The sequence below is a fragment of the Entelurus aequoreus genome, linkage group LG03 (assembly GCF_033978785.1).
Source record: "Entelurus aequoreus isolate RoL-2023_Sb linkage group LG03, RoL_Eaeq_v1.1, whole genome shotgun sequence".
NCBI classification, from domain to species: Eukaryota; Metazoa; Chordata; class Actinopteri; order Syngnathiformes; family Syngnathidae; genus Entelurus; species Entelurus aequoreus.
In genome coordinates, this window is record NC_084733.1 from 54,385,725 (window position 1) to 54,406,916 (window position 21,192).

General features: G+C 40.8%; 1 protein-coding gene across 4 annotated transcripts in view; it reads right to left on the minus strand.

The window, feature by feature from the left end:
- Nucleotides 1-21,192, minus strand: part of LOC133646620 (leucine-rich repeat-containing protein 9-like) — a 47,354-nt gene that overhangs the window by 11,846 nt on the left and 14,316 nt on the right. For 3 of the 4 annotated variants that reach the window (XM_062042186.1, XM_062042182.1, XM_062042183.1), the window contains exons 16-30: nucleotides 19,570-19,755; nucleotides 19,364-19,483; nucleotides 19,101-19,292; nucleotides 18,901-19,026; nucleotides 9,227-9,367; nucleotides 8,940-9,117; nucleotides 8,637-8,857; nucleotides 7,879-8,001; nucleotides 7,668-7,798; nucleotides 7,479-7,587; nucleotides 7,276-7,409; nucleotides 6,486-6,622; nucleotides 4,122-4,339; nucleotides 3,326-3,394; nucleotides 882-1,001 (exon numbers count right to left, since the gene is read on the minus strand). In XM_062042186.1, the coding sequence (XP_061898170.1) occupies nucleotides 882-1,001; nucleotides 3,326-3,394; nucleotides 4,122-4,339; nucleotides 6,486-6,622; nucleotides 7,276-7,409; nucleotides 7,479-7,587; nucleotides 7,668-7,798; nucleotides 7,879-8,001; nucleotides 8,637-8,857; nucleotides 8,940-9,117; nucleotides 9,227-9,367; nucleotides 18,901-19,026; nucleotides 19,101-19,292; nucleotides 19,364-19,483; nucleotides 19,570-19,755 (2,205 nt within the window). The remainder of the gene's footprint in view (nucleotides 1-881; nucleotides 1,002-3,325; nucleotides 3,395-4,121; nucleotides 4,340-6,485; nucleotides 6,623-7,275; nucleotides 7,410-7,478; nucleotides 7,588-7,667; nucleotides 7,799-7,878; nucleotides 8,002-8,636; nucleotides 8,858-8,939; nucleotides 9,118-9,226; nucleotides 9,368-18,900; nucleotides 19,027-19,100; nucleotides 19,293-19,363; nucleotides 19,484-19,569; nucleotides 19,756-21,192) is intronic. The other variant, XM_062042185.1, reaches the window with a different exon arrangement.

Sequence of the window (21,192 nt, forward strand, 5' to 3'; positions counted from 1 at the left end):
GGGTCGCGTTGACCTGGCTAATAGGGAGTAAATCCACTGGTGCATTATCGGCCGGGCACATTTCATCTAATCAGCAAGATGATGCCAGCCGGCTTAGGCTGCTTTTAATTCAGGGCTGCGGGAGAATTACTGCAATGGCCTCTCATTACATGAACCAGCCATTCGATAAGACGCAGAGACTTTGATCCGAGCTTTCCGTTTATTTGTGTGTATGCGGTCTGTAAGTCCTGTATGATAACGTCCAAAAGGTTTGGAACATTCCAGAAATGTATAGCACTATACGTAAATTAATAGGAATTAATGGGAAAGTGAATATTTATGAAATTGCAATTATGTATACAACAATACAATTAAAAAATATATATAATTTGCATTGAAACAGGCAGCTAGTACTAAGCGCTCAGATACAAAGTCAGATAGGCAAGAGAGATGGTTTGGACATGTGTATTGATAGTGGCCATAATAAACAAAGGATGTTAAGGATGGAGCTGAGAGGCGGGAGGAAGAGAGATCCCAGAAAGGAGGTTCATGGATGTTGTAAAGGAGGACAAGAAAAGGGTTAATTTGAAAAAAAGTGAGATGAAGGCAAACGATCTACTGTGGCGACTACTACAGGAAACAGACGAAAGAAGGAGATATCACCCCAAACTACGAGTTCATTCCTATGAACTTTAATCTTTCCAGTTGTCCAACTAAACTAACTTACTATGGTGATTTCCAACCCATTTGCAAACCTCACGGTTCAGGAGTATATTTTACACGATAACTCTTAAGATTAAAATATAAGGAGAGCTACGAAGCTAAAAGGGGTGTTGAAGACACTTAATGTGAATTGTGTGCTTTTACGTGTTTGTTTCTGAGAGAAAGTGTGCAGCTCTCACTGTTGCGTCTGTGATTTCAGCTTTGCTTCTCTCGTCCACTGTAACCGTCAGGCCATCCAGGACCTGCAACTGGGACAGACTGCGCATCACTGCTGGTCTATGCAGAGAAGTGCGAGCCACCTAAAAGTAAAAAAGAAAAAAACCCTAAATGTTTGTGTGAGGCAATGACAATATCTTTTAGGATTGAATGTTGGAGCCTGCCTTAAAATACTTATGAAGCTACGTAGAGCTACAAATGGGTAAGTTGTCCACTCAAAGAACTGGATGTTCCTGCAGGCCACTGCTGTATTTAGGTTGTGAGTGAGTGCCAGTGAAAGTCCAGGGGAGAAGGGACAGACTTTGGCATTGGAATACAGTCAAAACAGTGATCTCATGTGGTCAACAGCAGGAGGTATCGTCTCAAGAGTGGCTGTTGGCCTCAACACCTTGGCAGGATTAACCCCCATGGAAAGAGATGGGATCCAACGGGAACGAGGCTGACGCAGCTGAGCGTGGCCCCCAGGCCTCCCCATCGTCCGCAGGCTACGTAGATACTCTGCCTATGCTTGATCCACAAGCTCCAGATGGGTGATGTAAGCGGGCCAACAGCATTCGCCATTTGGTCTACGGATTTGTCTCTGATGCCAGCCAGTTTGAGACACAGCAGACGGCCATCATGTAATCGCTTAATTTGCGAGAGCAGATCTACACTGGGTCAGTGTTTTAGCTTGTCCAAGTGAGAAAGTGAGCATGAAAACACTTTTGATCATGTTGTCTACCAGGGAAAGCATTCAAAGAGCTGACCAGTGGACTGATCTGACTAAAACATGGCAGAAACATTCATTTAAAAACCTACGCTTACAATCTAGTGAGATGCGATACAAGAGCTGCATATAACAGAATACTGCACAACTATAACATTACCTTTATGTTTATTTGTAGTTGTTGACTGAACGACTCTATAGGACAGTCTTTAAATGGTAAATGGTAAATGGGTTGTACTTGTATAGCGCTTTTCTACCTTTTTTAAGGAACTCAAAGCGCTTTGACACGATTTCCACATTCACCCATTCACACACACACACATTCACACACTGATGGCGGGAGCTGCCATGCAAGGCGCTAACCAGGCCCATCAGGAGCAAGGGTGAAGTGTCTTGCTCGAGGACACAACGGTGGTAGAAGGTGGGGATTGAACCAGTAACCCTCAGATTGCTGGCACGGCCACTCTCCCAACTTCGCCACGCCGTCCTCTTTAAGCATGAACCAATGAAGCCTGCTCGGATGTGAGGCAAAACATCTTTAAAGACAACCTGAACATTCCAGTTGCAATTGATTGAATGCTCCGAGAATGATAGATGGACAAACAAACACAAATACACCACCTAATTTTTTTTAGCTGCAGTTTTGTTAACAATTCAGCCTTGGGGGAGGGCTGTACTCTACAAAGTATATAGTATTTGGTCATTAGGGATGGGTACTCTTTACATTTGAACCAATATGGTACCAATTACCGGTACCATGGAATTAATACCAGTACTCAACGGTACCAATTTCGGTAGTTTTGTGTCTATTAATAAATGTAAATTGTTTAATAATAAAATCGCATTTATTATTTTAGCATTTTTAAAAATGAGCTGATTAGAATAATTGTGCTGTCCAGTTGTTATATCTTGTTTTTCATGACATTTCTGGGTCTCATTTGCAAGTATTTTATATTTTGCATACAGTTGCAATTCCAAGATAATAAATGGCAGTAGTGTATAAGGGTGTAGACTAGGAAGTAGCTTTTGCCATGAAGTTCAATGTGTGCCCTACAAAAAGTTTAAAATGCAAGTGTTGTACTTATTACACCTTGCTGTTAATTTGTAATCTGCATCTTAGTTGTAGTTTTCATTACCAAATTTGAAGGTGTTGAAATCACCATGTAAAATTGCAAATGCTCATGGTTAGCATGTGTATGGCAAAGCCAATGTAAATTCCGACAAAGCTGGTGCATTTTGGAAAAGTGGAGCCTTACTTACTTATGTCTAAATGTGTTTTCTTTAAGGCATACTATATTTGTTGGTATTGAAAACTGCAACATTACCTAAAGGCAGTAGGACTGAGTTTGCACTGCGTGCTGCATGAGTGCTTGTTTCCTCGCCAAGTGCCTGAGCCGGTGCTCAGTCTGCAACCGGAGGTGAGGTCACGAGCTACAAATATTTCAATGTATTGAAATATGGCACCATTTCATTTTACGTGAATCAATACTCGGTAGTACTGAGAGACTTTGGTCGGTGCTCATAAAAGTACCACATTTGGTACTCATCCCTTGTGATCGGTAATTGTATTGCTTGACCAGCTCATCTTCTTGGGGCTTTAGAGGTTTGGATAGTACTGAGGCAGATGTTATTACAGTCATTGAGTGTAGTGCCCTGCGAATGGACGTGTATTTATCGTGTGGACTGAATGGAAAACCTTACCGGATTGCCAACGACGGAGAGCTCCGTCAGCGAGGGGAGAACCTCAAGTTTATCAAGCTCTGCAATGTCCTATAAACAAGAAGAGAACAATGATTATTTTAAAGTATGATTTGTCCATTTCTGATTGAAGCCGCATGTGTTTGGGATAATAGAGGCATATGCGTCGGGTTGAAACCTTTCATAATTTTTGGTGTAGGCGGGATAGAAGCAGCTGATGGCAGAGATTACATGTTTAATCGCCTGAGAGTTTGGGCACGCAACAGGGCATTGGCTGGGGGGGTTGAGGGTTCTCTGATTTGCCAGGTTTATGTTTGGGTTTGGCTGAGATTCAAAGATGCCCTCACTGCCAGGACCCATGTGCTAAACAACTGCCATGCTCTACATGTTAATTAAATACACAAGCATTTGGGAAGTAAGAGCGATTGTCAAACAAAAGCGCAAATCACTCCCCCTTGGTAAGAAGGGGATACAGATTAAGAAGCTGATTATATGTTTCACTGATTGTTCCTTTTTGTCATCATACACACAGCCCTGACCTTCAATCACACTGGAGTCCCCTTTAATGATAACCCTCACATGCCGTAGTGGGGGTTGATGATTTAAGATTACTATGCTACGTGGAAAAATATATATTCTACATTTGTCACTTTTTGCATATCAGCCAATCATCACAAAAGTAGCATGATGGCCTCAGTGGTGCAGAAAATCAGTATATGTGGAGGTCAGTCTTTCAAGGGTGTCGACTAATAGTGACACGTGGAGGCAAACATTAAAACGTGTTGAGGTTAAAACGTACCTGTAGCTTGTTCATCCCAAGGTAAAGCTTGCGGAGCTCAACAAGTGGATAGAGATGGTTGAGCTCTCGAATGCGATTCTCTGTCAGGTGCAATTCCAGCAGGACCTTCTGGGAAATGAAAGAGTTCTCGTACAGGGCCCTTATGCGGTTCCTGTCTAACATGAGCTCCCGGAGCTGCTGGAGACCCTCCAAGCCTTCCACCTGACTGATCTCATTTCCTATAGGAAAGGTGGGAAGAGCAGTGCTCATATGCTTTTTCCAAGGTTCAAAGCTTTTTACCATTTATAGCAAGGGTGTCTAAACTTTTTCGACCAAGGGAAGCATACTGAAGAGTCAAAGTATGCGGGGGCCATTTGAATATTTCATTATTTTGTTAAAATATATATAAATATATATACAGTGTATATAAATATATATACAGTGTATATATATATATATATATATATATATATATATATATATATATATATATATATATATATATATATATATATATATATATATATATACTGTGTATATATACACAATATATACACTGTATATATGTATATACATATATATATAGATAGTATGTACACTACCGTTCAAAAGTTTGGGGTCACCCAAACAATTTTGTGGAATAGCCTTCATTTCTAAGAACAAGAATAGACTGTCGAGTTTCAGATGAAAGTTCTCTTTTTCTAGCCATTTTGAGCGTTTAATTGACCCCACAAATGTGATGCTCCAGAAACTCAATCTGCTCAAAGGAAGGTCAGTTTTGTAGCTTCTGTAACGAGCTAAACTGTTTTCAGATGTGTGAACATGATTGCACAAGGGTTTTCTAATCATCAATTAGCCTTCTGAGCCAATGAGCAAACACATTGTACCATTAGAACACTGGAGTGATAGTTGCTGGAAATGGGCCTCTATACACCTATGTAGATATTTCACCAAAACCAGACATTTGCAGCTAGAATAGTCATTTACCACATTAGCAATGTATAGAGTGTATTTCTTTAAAGTTAAGACTAGTTTAAAGTTATCTTCATTGAAAAGTACAGTGCTTTTCCTTCAAAAATAAGGACATTTCAATGTGACCCCAAACTTTTGAACGGTAGTGTATACTGTATATATATTTAAAGACGAAACCTAGAGTCAGATTTTAATAACTAATAAAAAATATACTTTTTCACCCATAACACAAACCTGACATCAAGATTTGTCTTAAAAATATATGTAATGTCTGGTTTTAGCTTCTTTTTTTTAACAGAATTAAAAAATATATTAAAAGGGTTAGGGTTAAGGTTAGGTTTGGGTTGGGTTTGGGGTTAGTAAATTATTTTACTACCGATAAATAGATTTTTAACAACTGACATTTTAGAAATTATAGTAACCCTATCATACCAAGACAAGTAAAGTCAAATTATTTTAATTAATCTAAATATTACAGTTATCAGTGATACAAAATGATTTGTTTGTATTGGCTAAGAAGTAACCCTAACCCTACCCCTAACTTTTAATCGCATGAGTCAACTCATTATTTTTGACCCGCTCTATTTTCAATAGGGCCAAAGTAGACCCTTTTTAAATTTCAATGTTTATTATAATGTAATATTTGTATTATTGTTTATCCATATGTGATAAACATTTAAATATAAAAATAATAATATCTATAAAAACGCTGAAGCAGCTAAGTTAATATTCAGTAATGTATTTATGTTATATTTAGTTTTTATGATCGCAAAGAGAGTTTATAGTACAGATGTATAATATGAAATGTATTATAGCACTTTTCTAAATACGCTGAAATTAAAATTTAATGATTTTTAACTTTATCAAGTAAAACTCATTTTCAATAAATACTTGTACATGTGATTAAAAATGAATGGAAAATTAAAATTGTTCTCATGTTTTTTTTCCCCATTTCCCCAGCAAACTAGTTAGTTAAATATCTAATAATATTGGCAAATGTATCTTTCAAGGTACTTAAAAGAAAGGTCATCACCTGAAATTCTAACTAATAAAATTGCTGCATTCTCAATAATTTATAGCCCCTGTAGAAGCCATCTTACTATAATTGATCATTAGCTGGCATTTCTATAAACAACACAAAAGAAGGAATCTCATCTTGAAATGTGTAAACACATTAAGTATACAAATGGTTCAGTGCTATTGCTTGTTGGTTGGTGCAGTGAAGTTTCAGGCTAAAATGAAGTGTATCGAGGAGAAGCAGACTGCCCTTTGAGACCAATCAGCCCAATCTTCCCTTCTCAATGCAAGGTTTTCTTTTGTTCTGCTCTTTTGTTCACATCTCATTTCCCACCTGGATTTCAGTTCTGTAGTTCAGTGTTTACCTTTTCACAAGGCTGTACAGTCTGTGCCTACCTTTAAGGAAAAGCGTTTTAAGATTGGTGAGCCTGCTGAGCTCCAGATTGGCCATATTGGAGATGCCATTGTAACTCAAATGCAGCACCTCCAGGCTGCTCATCAGAGGCTCCAGGATGACAGTCGGTGCAACGTTCCTTCACAAAAGAAAGACACTTTTGTACCTACTTCAGTCAACTATACACCTGTATACCTCCTGCTGGCTTATTTGATCGAAAAGGTACGGACCAACTCAAAAAAATCACATAGGTAGCTTTGACTTATTTCACCATAACACAACACATAACAATAACAATACAATATATACTGTACACCCATTTTTTACAGTAGGAGGAGCATCAGTTTATATAAGGAACTTTGGACAAATTCACATTTTTATGCAAAAAACACAAGTTAATATGCTATGTAGTGTATATTGAAACTTCAACTGAGGCATGGGCACAACTGAGTAAAATTGTATTCATTTGTTGGTAGGTGCTGCCCCCTAAAGGCAATTATAATAAGTGCACTGAATTTTAAGAGATACTTGCCAAACAATAGAGGATTCATTTTTGAGATAGGCTCCAGTGAGCCCCCGCGACCCGAAAAGGACAAGCGGTAGAAAATGGATAGGTGGATGGATTTTACTAAGTAGATTTTTAACATCAACAACTGACATTTAAAAAAGTTTAGTATTTCTATCATACCAAGACAAGTAAAGTCAAAGTATTTTAATTAATCTAAAGATTATACTTGTCAGTGGGACAGAATTATTTGTTTGTGTTGACTAAGAAGTAATTTGCCACATTACCTGCTTCCTTTGCATAAAGTCTGTTGGCCATAGCCACTGGAGTGCACCTTATTGTGTAGCATCTGTCTGTTCGTCAGAAAGGTCTTCTGCCTGGGCATGATGGACTCAATATGGTTGTAGTTTAAATACAAAACCTGCAAAAAATAAAACAAAACATAAATGTTTTTAGGATGTTTCCAGTTTGCTATTTTTCAGATTTCTACTTTGATGTTGGGCAGGTGGATGAGGCCTGAGAAGCAGATGAGGCTGTTGTGATCCAAGTTGACACTTTGTAGGTTAAAGAACAGGTCTGTTGGAGACATATCCACACTCCTGTTGAGAGATTAAAAATAAATTTGTAATGTTTAAAAATGGTCCGTTGAGATATAAATGGAACTGACTTTTATGCTGACCTAATGGAGCATGATGGCAGATTAAGGTTGGTGATGTTGGCATAGTTTGAGTGGTCCAGTTTTTCTGCAACCAAGTCTGGTGTGAGTCGTCCTCCAAATGTTGCCTTTGCATTTTCACATTCAGCTGCATCCTAAAACAGCAGGAAATGACACTCACTGGATGCAATTCTGTTTTTAACTCCCCCGTATTTAAAGATTTGTTGACACATACCACTGCCGTTCCATCCAGGGCCTTTAGAGACGGCAGATGAAACACCATGTATATACGATAGTTCTTTAAGCTCTCACATAAAGGATTACCATAAAGATCCAAGATGATCAGGTTCGCCAATCCCTGAAATGGTTAGATAATTTTCTTAAAATGCTAAAATGCTTTTAAAGTAGCATGAATGTATACACTTCCCAGCTACAACGTGTACTGTAGGTACGGTATTACTATATGAAATCTGACTCAAAATTGGTCTTAAAAACGTGTCTGTTATAAATACAGCGTTTCCCAGAGGTCTGCAATCTACTTGCGTAGGCGGGTTGCAGGGCTGTAGGGCTAAATGACACCATCTTTTAATTTGCAAAACCATTCTTGATGCATGTGCATATAATTTTAATGAAGCCTGAGGAAACAAAAAGTGAGAAAAAAAACATGAAAAGATAAACACATTTTGAAATACACATTAACTTTTTTCTGCCGCGTTTGTGTTTTTTGGATAGGGGACACACAAAAGCTGCTCGTTAAGAGCAATACGCGCTTTTATGTATCCTTTTTTTTGTCACTTGTAGCTTTTTATTTTCTTAAAGAGAACAGGTCCCCTTTCACCTTGTCTAAAACAATCAACTCATACTGGAGCAAAATGTTAAAACAGATTTGAAAGATACACTTCTATACCACTGCAAACCAAAATTCAAGAAATACTAGTTAAATTAATACCAATACAATACAATTAAGGATACAGTAATATCTTCAAATTTTACCTTGACATAATAGACATCCCGAGACACAGAAATCTGGTTGTTGCCGACATAGAGCTCCAGAAGGTTGCGGATTCTTTGAATGCCCTGCAGAGAAGTGATGCGGTTGTTCTCCACAGCCAAAAAAGTTAAGTTCTGTAGCTCGTCGAGGACCGAGTTGTCCAGACTGGACAGTTGATTACCATCCATGCTAAGTTTGCTTAGACACTGTAGGTTTGAGAGTCCTAGACAATAGAAACACAACAAAATAATTTTTACTTTACATCTGGTTTCCTAAGATTATCAGAATTCCATTTTATGACTGACCGTGAAATGAGCTAATGCTGTTGTTATTGAGGGAGAGGTCCTCCAGCTTGATGCAGCAGTCCAACCCTTCTACTTCAGAGATGTAATTATTATTAAATGACGCCCAGCGAAGGTTGACCAAGGTACCCAGACTGCTCATCTTACAAATCTTCTGGTTGTCAAAATTTAGAGCGGTGATCTGTTTCAAAATTCCCCATTTCAAGAAAGCATATAACACAAATTATGTCAGAAATATTAGGTAATACTCTCACATCACAAATCAACTGAGAAAGACAAGACAGACTGACCTTCGTAGTCCAGTCTGGCTGCAGATTTTGGCTGAGGCCCCGAGGTGATGGACAGCGTTCAGAGAGAAGCTGGGTTGTTGGCAGAAGGCTGAGATAACGAGGGCGTTCATTATTTGTATACGAGCAAGCAACAAGAGATTCCTGCCAACAGAGGATCAAAATGTCTCATTATAGAACGCAACTATCTCAACTGTACAATCAGCAGTCACAACATTAGCTTTTCAACATCAAGATTGTATGCAAATTTTGCACTTGACTACTTAAAGTACACTAATTTACTTTGTCACCTAAAACAAAGCTAAAATATTCATGTTTAGTTAAAATATCTTAGCATGTATTGACATACATTGAATTAGATTTAGCATCTTTATTGCACAGAATGAATTGTACATGGTCTATGGCCGTGTTTCTCAAATAGTGCGTCAAGATCTCCTGGGGGGTAGTGAGTGGCAGGGAATATTTTCATTATTTGCGTCTACATTCTAGTATTAATGTTTGAACGATACACAGGCAGTGCTCATTTTAATCAATAGGTTCCCTGTTGAACACATGTGTAGAGAGCTGACGGAGGCGGCTAGATGAAAAAGTTTGTGACAGGAATGAAAACAAAAAAGAAAGAGTTGTCAGCAGCAAGGAAAACAAGTAACGAAACCTAGATCTAAAAGACCCGGGAGTACGCATGCATCGTCTTTGAGTTTCACCATACCTAGAGTAGGAAATGAGGAAAGACCAGTGTGTTTTTTGTGCTATTCTGCTACCCTGTGCAACATCCTATTTCTGTGAGATGAGTTTTACTATTGTTGCTGCAATAAAAACAAAGTACAGATCCCAGTTTAACATTGAGCACGAGTTAGGAGTAGCAATATCAAGTTAAAAGCCCAGAGATTTGAAATGTACAATGCAAAAATGGCTCACTGTAGCCACTAAAATACAAGCTGAATAATCCCCTTGTTTTTGTTGTTTGGAAGTAGTAATGGTAATTGTGTTTTATAAACACATGTACAGTAGTTGACAGTTTGAAATATTTCAAGTTTTTAGGCTTTTTTAAAATCGTCTTCGGGATAGACTTCAGGTTCAGGGAAAGTAAATACAAATATATAAATACTTTAATCCCTTCTGATAAGCTACAATACAAGCAATATTGTTGCTAATTTTGCATAAAACAAACATAAAAAGCATACCACTTTTTGAAAAGGAACATGCTAATAAAGCAGACAAGTGACCAATGTTTACAGCTTCAAAGCCACGAGCTAACGCCGGGGCTACAACCACTGGCAGCAGGCCGCGAGCTAACGCCGGGCCGACAACCACCAGCGGCGAGCCTCTGGCTAGCGCTGGAGCAACCACCAGCAGCAGGCCACAAGCTAGCGCCTGAGTTACCACCACCAGCAGCACTAAAATCTAAAACCACTAAGGTAACAAATAGACAAATGAAATTAAGCTGCTACGAACTGTTAATCCTGCAAACATTATCTGGGACCCACTTGCTAAACCAAAGGGAATCTTTGGTGGACACATCAATATCAGAAGCCTTCCATCTAAAACAGAACAACTGGAAAAACTATTGCACAATTCAAATTTGGATTATTTAGGACTCTCAGAAACATGGTTAACAAAAAATAGCCCAGCAGGTGCCTTCACCATTCAGAATTACAATGTTTTGTCAATTGTCCCTGTCAATTTACGCCTATTTGGAATAATCCTGATTTTCTTTTAAACAAGAAGCCATTGAACTTTCCAACATGGTATGATAAAGGAGTCAGATGTCTTGGGGATATCATCAATGCAAACAGTTTTATCTCTTTTAAAAGTTTAATAACACAATATGCAATCAATCCTAATAAATTCCTAGAATATATACAAATCAAATCTGTAATTAGCGCAAGATTCAACAAAACAACATGGGAAAGTAATCCTACGACCGTTAAATTCTTCAAAACATCTGCCCCCAAAGCTTTATCCAAATTATATGCTCTCTTATCAAAAATAGATAACACAATAAGTATCCCAACTTCCAAATGGCACTCAGACGTATCCACAAGCCTTGACCCAGAATTCTGGAAACAAATATGCCTCAATACTTCTCGTTTGATTAAGAATCCAAATTTACGACTGATTCAGCTCAAAATACTTTACAGAATACATTACACCGGTCTAAGAATGTATAAAATGGGTTTAGCCGACTCTAACATTTGTGTACACTGCTCAGATAATAAGGTAGATAACTACTTACACTCAATGTGGTCCTGTGCTCCCGTGAGTAACTTTTGGCTTGGAGTGTGCGAGAACCTATCATTAGCGTTAGAGATTCCTATTCCCATGTCCCCCGCACTCTGCCTGTTGGGTGATCTCTCCGCAACTGACTTTGATATAAACAAAACATACCTCCTTATAAATGCAATAGGCATCGCCAAGAAAACTATTCTCATGAATTGGAAATCAAAAAATAATTTATGTATAAACCTTTACAAAAACATTTTATTAGATTATGTAGTTATGGAAAGAATGTCTGCTGAATCAAAACAACAACTGACAGAATTCAGATCTCTTTGGGCACCGCTAATTGATTTCCTGACCTGATTCCCATGGGGGCTGGGGCTGGGGCTCTGTCCCGGGGGTCTTGCTCCGTGGGTGGGGGGTCGTGGGTGCCGGGGGGGCCGTGTGCCGCGGGGTCGGGTGGGCCTGGGGTGTGTTCCCTGGTGCCGGCCTGGCGGGCCGATCCGTGGGTGGTCTGGGGGCTGGGGGTGGATGGGGGTGCCTGGGCGGGGGTTGGGGTGCGGGTGGAGCTGTTGGGGGTGGCCGCCTTGGGTTGGGTGGGGGGCTGCCCCTCTCGTGGGTGGTTGGGCGGGGGTTTGCGCCCGTGGGGCCGGGGCCTTGCCGCTGTCGGGCGGGGGTCAGCTCGTGCCCCTCTGGCTTCGGGTGTCCGTGGGCTTCCTCCTTCCCCTGGGGCGCGGGGCGGGGTCTGCCCGGGGTCGCCCTACGCTGCGGCTGTGCGGGCCCGCCTGGTGCCGGGTTGGGGGAGCTGCTTTCCTCCCTTGTTGGGGCCCCGGCGGTGCTGCCCGACTGCCCTGCGGGGGTTTCCCTCCTGTGTTTTACTCCGCCCTTATTTATTTATTAATTTTATTTATATATATACTTATATATATATTTTTTTAAATTATTTATTTAATAAATTTTATTTATTCTGTTAAATTATATACATGTATATATAGGTGCGTGTGTGTGTGTGTGTGTGTGTGTGTGTGTGTGTGTGTGTGTGTGTGTGTGTGTGTGTGTGTGTGTGTGTGTGTGTGTACGTTTGTATGTATGTATGGTGGAATCTGTGTGTATGTATGTAGGTATATGTGTGTGTGTCGCTGCCCCGGCGTGCATTGCTGATCGCGGCACCAGGCCTGCAGAGATGACATGGCATGCCGGCTGTGGGTGCGGGGCTGGGCCCTTATGGCTTTTTGCCGGATGGGGTGCCTGGTGGGTGGTGGGCGGGGGGGCCTGGACGTGCGGGTATGGCTGCGGGGTTTGGTGGCGCTGGACACTGTTGGCAACCAGGCCTCATGTTTATTTTTATTTTATTTTATTTAAAGGGTTTATTTTATTTGATTTATTATTTTTATTTTTATTTTTATTTTTTATATTTTTTGTTTTTGTTTTTGTTTTGTTTTGGTGTATGTATGTGTGTGTATATGTGTGCATATGTATATGTATGTAGGTGTATATATGTGTGTGTGTGTGTGTGTGTGTGTATGTGTATATGCATGCATGTGTGTATGTATGTGTATATACATATATGTATGTATATGTGTATGTGTGTATGTATGTGTGTATGTATGTGTAGGTGTGTGTATGGGTGTGGATGTCCGGTGGATCGATTGGCCTGTATGTGGATGAGTTGGGGTAGGTGGGTTGGCGGCCTCTGTGGTAGCTGGGGGTGTGCGTTGTTGTGGTTTACGGGGTAGGTCGCTTTTTTTTGTTTCAGGTTTCGGCGGCCACGGGTGTTTGTACTGCGGACGGGCGGTGGTGGTGATGGTTGCCGTGGTACTGCCGGCGGTTGGCGTCGCTGTGTTGGGTTGGAGTGGTTGGGGGACTGTGGCTGGTATCTGTGCGCTTGTGGGGTTGTGGGGGCTGGCTGGCGTTGGCTTGCCGGCTGGTTTGGGGGCTGGCGTGCGGACGGGATGCATTGACTTCTTCCCCAGTTGGGGGGCACCATCCCCTGGCCGGAACTCGTATGGGTGCGTTGCTGTGTGGATGGCCGGGATGCGGTGTTTGCATTGGGCATGGGGCTGTGCAGTTTTTCTGCGTTTGGTTGCTGGTATGGGCTCTGCGGGGTTGGGTTGGGGCGGGCGGGGGCTGGCTTTGTTTGGCGGGGGGTGGGCTCGCGTGACGTCACGCTAAAGTGGTCTGGTGTGGGTCACGGGCCGTGGGGGGGGCGGCTTCCTGGCCGTAGTTCCTGGTTGTCGGCCGCATGGACTGGGGGGGATGTCCGGGCCCTCTACTCCTCCTACTTATAGCACACACAGTCACACAAATATAGGACTTTGGGGGATTGTCCTGCGGGGAGGCATGGCGGGGGGTTGAGGATGCCTCCTATGGGGCTCCGGTCCTCCTGTCTTGTCCCCTGCTCGTCCATCCCTCAATCTTAGCTGCATATTAGACACTTAGGATTTGGAGGGCTCGGCTTGGTTGGGACCCACCAAGACCTTGATGTCCCCCAATTTTAATCGCATTATTAGTTCCCACAAGCATACATATCTCACTCACGCTACAGTACACGCATCAATAGGGACTGGAGGTCGGCTGTAATGGCTGACCTCCTAATTTTAACTACACAGTAGACACTCTGGGGGCCTTGTACACATGCATGTGGGGGGATTGGGGTTCGGCGCACCCCTCATTGCCTCGTCGGCCGGCGCGGATTCCGGGGACTGCGTTCTGGTGGCCTGCCAGGCTTTTATTAATTTATTATTATTATTTTTTTTTTTTTTTTATGTGTATATATGTGTATGTATATATATATATATATATATATATATATATATATATATATATATATATATATATATATATATATATATATATATATATATATATATGTGTGTATGTGTGTATGTATGTATGTGTATGTGTATATGTATGTATATGTATGTATATATGTATATATATATATTTATTTATTTATTTTTTATTTTATTTAAAAAAAAATAATTTTTATTATTTACTTACTTTATTTTATTTAATTACTTGTATTTGTTATTTTTAATTTAATTTGTATTTCATTTTATTATTATTATTATTTTTAAAATTTTTTTTTTTTTTTTAATTATTGTTATTTTTGTTTAATCTTATTATTTATTTGTGTGTGGCGTCGCGCGGGTCTCGCTTCCTGTTGGGTGGGGTCCGTGCCCGTGTGGCCCGACCTTGCGCTGTGGGGTCTCTGTTGGCGACTTGATGTGGTGGCGGCGCGGCGCCCGTGTCTGGTCTGGATACTGTGTCTCGGTTGTTTGGGCGGTGGTGTGTCTGTGCGGGTTTGGGTTGGGGTGGTGGGGTCTTTTGGCGGGGGGGGGGTGTTGGTGTTTCTTGTTTGCGTGTTGGCGTTTGGGCTTGCTGGCGGGCTGGCGCTGGCTGGTATCTGTGATCCTGTTGGCGTGTGGTTGCCGGTCGCGGGTTTTTTTTTGATCGCTTTGATTTGATTGGGTGGTGCTGGCTGTCTGGGGGTGTTGTGGCTGCTGTTTCTGCTGCCGTTTGATTGTGGTGTGGGCGCCCGTGGCTGCTGGGTCTGGTGCAGGGGGGTGGCTGATGTTGTGACTGGTGGCAGCGCGCGCGCGTGGTGGTTGTCGGGGCTGACAAACTGTGTATATGTATGTGTGTGTGTGTGTATGTATGTATGTATGTATGTATGTATGTATGTATGTATGTATATATATGTGTATGTGTATGCATGTGTATGTGTGTGTATGTGTACATGTGTATGTTTATGTGTATGTATATATATATGTATGTATATTTCTGGGGGTACGTTCTGGGCCTGCCTGTCGGGTGGGGGTCGGCGCCTCAGGCTACTGCATCCGGACTGCGTGTCTGGAGCTCCTGGGTCCCGCCGTCCATCCCTTCCGGGTGCCCGTCTTGGTTGGGGCCTGCTGGGTCTGGTCCCTGCGTCTACTGTGGTGGCTTGGTGCTGCAGGGTATTCCGAGGTGCTGCGAGTCGGCCAGTTGTTGGGGTAGTGACCTTGTGTGTCAGCATGTCTGTGATCTTCTTTTAATTATTTTTATTTTTATTTATTTATTTATTTTTTTAATAAATAGATTTAATTATTTATTTATTTTTTTTCCTTTTTAAAAAAAAAAAATATTTTATTAATATTATTATTATTATTATTATGTATTTATTTATTTTATTTATTTATTCCCCTACCTCAGGGGGGGGACTCGGCGGGGCGGTTGCTGGTTGTTCCATCTACATCGTTGGGGTCCCTGCGGGTGGGGTGGGTGGTTCCTGTGGCCCCGTGCTGGGTGGTCCTGTGGCGGCCGGCTTGGGTGGGGTGGCCGTGGGCTGGCCTCGCCGCGCTCTCCGGGGGTGGGGGTGGGCTCGTGGGGGCCCTGTTGCCGGTGGGGCGGGGGCGGTCTTCCCGTCCGGTTGCGGGGGGTCTCCGGGCCCCTCGGGCGGGGCGTCCCGCCTTTCTGTCCGTGTGGGGTGTGGTCTCTCGCTGGCTTGGGGTCTGGCTTCCCCCTGTTTTTCTCGTGCCTTGTCCTCTGTCGGGTGCGTCTGTCTGCGGCCTGCTGCTGGCCCTTGTGGGCGGCACGGTGGGCCAGGCTCTGGGGTTCCTGTCGCTGTCCGGCTTGGCTGCGTGGGGGGGGGTGGCCCCTGGTTCCCTGGGCACCACACCTACTGTTTGTGGGATGGGTTCTCGGGGAGGCTGGGGCCGTACTCTGGCTTCCGCACACACTGGGAGTCAAATGTATTGTACATGCAAATTCACATATACTCACACACATACATACAGACATACATAGGTACCTACGCTCCCACATACATATACAAATAAATACAGTACATATTTACACACTCAAAGTTCGTACATCCACACGCACATTCATTATACAAACATACTGTATACACATACTGTACATATACATTCACTGTAAAAACATACATATACACATACTGTACATATACATTCACTGTACAAACACACACATACACATACTACACGTACATTCACTGTACAAACACACACATACATATACTGTACATATACATTCACTGTACAAACACACATTTACACATACTGTACATATACATTCACTGTTCAAACACACATACTGTATACACATACTGTACATATACATTCGCTGTACACACATATACACATACTGTACATATACATTCACTGTACAAGCACACATACACATACTGTACATATACAAGTACATATGCACACATACACTCATGCACATAATCACGTTTCATCAAACATATATTAACGTTGTTGCCCTAGGGTAAACTGGGTATAACACATGGCACACTGACAAAGCTTAACCTATTGTTACTATAACAATCTACAAGGTTAAGGTTGCTTCTCTTTCTTCCCCTCCATTTTTCTGCATTCTTTCGTATCTCAAGTTATCATTACGTATATGTATTGTTGCATTTGAACAATTGTATTGTTGATAATAAAGGTAAAGTACTGGTATTGTTTATTATCAATAGCACTATTTCTATTGGTATTCATATTGCTCCATTTTTAGTGTAATAATGCTCATTGTCATTTCTGTATTTTTTTTATTAAATTTTCGCTAACTGCTTATTTGCTATTACTTTTACCATCATATTTGTACATGTCGTATTTGCTGATGTTGCTCTGCTGTTGTTGTTGTTGTTGTTGTGTTTGCTGTTGTTGTTTTTGTCTCTCTGTCTAATCCCCCTTTTGTCCCCACAATTCCCCCCTCTGTCTTCCTTTTTCTCTCTTTCTATCCCCTCCTGCTCCGGCCCGGCTGCACCAAATGATAATATAAATACATTTAATAAAGTCAAAATACAAGTAAGGCAACAAGAGAAGTATCCTACACTTCTCTTTTGTAAAGTAAATCTGAACAGCCGATATGGGCATCTACATCTGCTATATGATTTGCCCGAGAAGCTGGGCAGGACATTATAAAAAAATAAAAAATAAAAAAAAAGAATTACAATGTTTTTAGAAAAGACCGACTAAATAAAAAGGGAGGTGGTGTGTTATTATATGTTAAAAATAAAATCCAATGCAAGCAGACCAATTTTCCCCAGAATAGCTTGGAATGTGTAAGAGTAACAATTTGCCTGAAATGTCCTTTAATGTTGTTGTTTTATATAGGCCACCTAATGAGAAGGTTGCATTTGTTGAAAGATGTACTAAAAGCTTGCAGTAACAAGGAAACTATTTTTTGATGGGTGATTTTAACCTAAATTGGTTAGATAAAGCACGCTCCAACAAGCTAAAGCATTGAGCCAAACAGTTTAACCTAACCCAAATGATAAAGAATCTCACCAGAATAACTAGCTCCACTAAAACCCTGCTTGACTTGATATTTATACACAAATCAGATTGTGTTAACAAAATTTATAATTTAATAACTGGTTTATCTGACCATAATCTAACACTGGTCTCAAGGACACTCTCTAAGACACGTTACAGAAACCAAAATAGAGAAAAAGCCTACATATAATTAAATCCTGAGGCGTGATATGGAGCTTTTGGACACTGAAATAAAAACGACTGTTCATAATAATTTAGTTTGGGCCAGGACTGTGAGCAGGGTTGTAGTGCTCTTAAAATGCAGTTACTCAGATCCTATCTAAATTCATTAAAACACAACCAAAAAACTATAAAAGTAAAATAACCTCACCATGGCTCAGTGAGAGGTTATGGCTTTTAATGAAGGACAGAGATTCTGCCCTAAAAAAATATCTCAAGTCAAGGTTGCTGACTGATCGGTTAATCTTTGAAAGCCTTAGAAACAAAATCAGACTTCTTCTTAGAAATACTAAAACACGCCAAGGGGCATAGTAAGATAATGTGGAAGTTCATTGACAATCTATCTGGGAGAGAGCGGACTAGAAATGGATCCATTGAACTTGACATAAACTCCGGCAACAACGGAACACTTATACCTGGTACACAAGCCACTGTAAAGGATAGCCTAATGGTTTGTTAACTTGTTTAACAACTTCTTTGTAACCTCAATCTTTGAACTGAGTAAACCCTTGAACTCTGCATTAACATCTTCTGCTGACTCTGCTGAGATTATGGCCTGTAGTCTCACAGGGGGACTACAACTCACTCTGATGTACCGTATATGGAATGTGTAAGTGAATGCAAGGTCAATAAAATGATCTCCTCACTCTCAAACTCAAAAGCTAAAGACTCATGGGGACTAGATTCACTTTTACTAACGAAATACAAAGAGGTTTTTGCAAGACCAATAACTTACATAATTAACCAGTCGTTAAAAGAATGTGTATTCCCATCCTCCTTCAAAACTGCAATTATAACACCTATTTTCAAATCGGGAAATAAAAAGGACTTTAAGAACTACAGACCAATCAGTATACTTCCTGTTGTTTCTAAGATTATTGAAAAAATTGTTGCCGAACAGGAACTAATTGAGAAGCATTGGCTTATGGTAACCCATCTCCAAAAAGTTACCTGGTTAATTGTGCATCTTGTAGTCTTTTGAACAGCATCAGCAGCTTCCTCCTGTGTAACTAGGATGTCATCCAGGTGTTTGAGAGTTGTCAGATGGCTCAATATGGTCATTCGGACTTCCTCTGGCTGAAAAAAGCGACAGTCACTATTGTGTCGATATGATTATAGTTATATTTTAAAATAGGCGTTAGAAGATATACCTTGCTCCAGGGGTTGTGTTGCGTTTCCAGGTTGAGCAGGGCAGGTGTGTGTACTCTGAGCACAGCCGAATCTTTGCTGGCATTGGTCAACTTGTTACAGCTCACGTCAAGATGTCTGAGATGCTCCAACCCGCGAAGGCCTTCAAGGCTAACTAGCTGGTTGTAGCTGACATCCAAAAACTCAAGGTTAGGCTGAAAAGGAGATATGTTTATCATCCACAACACACTTTAGTGTTTAATGGAGGTTTTGAGAAAATCAATACCATGTGAGCAATGTCACGGAGGCTGGTGAGCTCATTGAAGCTGATGGTGAGATGGCGCAAAGCCGAAAGGGAGGAAATCTTTTTTATGTTGCTCAAGCTGTTGTTGTGAAGGTTTAGCCCCTTAACAGTCAATATATGAATAACGTCATTCATGAATAACGTTATTCTAACTAAACCACATATGAGGAAAGATATATCATCCTTACAGTTATCTCACTGAGGACACTGGCTCTGGACACATTTAGGAGCATTTCCTCATCCAAACTGGACAACTTGGTCTGTGGTTCCAGCACAGGCTCCATGTCGAGGGCTTGTTTGTCTATTGAGAGGTCGTACGTGGGAGGGTCCTGGCCGTATATGCAGCAGCCTATAGACGTAAGCTGTTCGCTGGCCTTTTAAAAGGTACACACAATTATAAAAAATCTTCAGAGATTTTTTTTTTTTTTTAATTGCACACATTTGACCAATTCCACTAGGTTTAATGAAGCACATTTTAATATAACAAGCTTTGCCTTAAAACACATTGATAAATGAGTCCTTTTCAAAGCGTTATTATTTCTCTATGCCAGAACTAGTGCTCAAACCTAATGAAATATTGCCTCAAAGTTATCATGAAATAACCTAAGAAATGAAGGGGTAAACATATATACTATACTTGTCTTCCATAGATATGTTTTTTGTCAATATTGTTTTTTACTTATGAATACATTCAGCTAATAGTTACCTAGCATTCACATTTCTTTGTGGGGCAATAAATAAAATACATCTAATTGTACTTTCTATGATTTAATTGCATTTTATATGTAGAGAGTAATCAATGATAGCTATAGTGGACATGCTGTAAAATACTAAATCAAATTTTTGTATCACTTAGTGTTGTATTGAAATACTTTTTTTAATTCCAAATTGTGAGAAGTTGTTTTAGCTCCAAATAGGAAAAAAAACAGAAAGAAATTAACACTTTGAAAGATACTTTCATATACATATAAAGTTAAGGTTATACTTGTCCAAAACATACTTTTGTCAGTGGCAATTGCTCTAAATGGTAAATGGGTTATACTTGTATAGCGCTTTTCTACCTTCAAGGTACTCAAAGCGCTTTGACACTATTTCCACATTCACCCATTCACACACACATTTACACACTGATGGCGGGAGCTGCCATGCAAGGCCCTAACCACGACCCATTAGGAGCAAGGGTGAAGTGTCTTGCTCAAGGACACAACGGACGTGACAAGGTTGGTAGATGGTGGGGATCGAACCAGGAACCCTTAGGCTGCTGGCACGGCCACTCTCCCAACAGCGCCACGCCGTCCCCCTGTAAGAGAAGCTCAGTTTTCCCTAACATTTTAAAAAGTATGTACTTTTGTGTTTACACTTCATTAATTAAACATGCGCGAGAATGCATTCAACTTTTGCTCAAATTTTGCCTATCGTTCACAACCATTATGAGAGACAACAACTCTTTTTTGTATTAGGATTTTAAGAATGACAAAAAACGCTTGTAAGATGGGGCTAATGGCACTCTAAGACAACTTTAAAACCCTCCATCAACGTTTTGTACACACACTGCAAGTCTATAACAGACACGTTCATAACAATATGGAATACCGTATGTTCAATATTGACCCTATTTTGATCATTTTAATCAATGCTGGAAATTATGTCTTCCGCGCATTGATTTCCGTTTCCAAAGCAGCGCACGTCCGACAATGTGTGTTCCTATTTACGGATACAAACCGCTTGTGTGTGTTCTAATCATGGCCGACTTGGTAACAGACAACGAAGACGACTATTTTTGGACAAATGAGAATTCACAACCTTGTCTT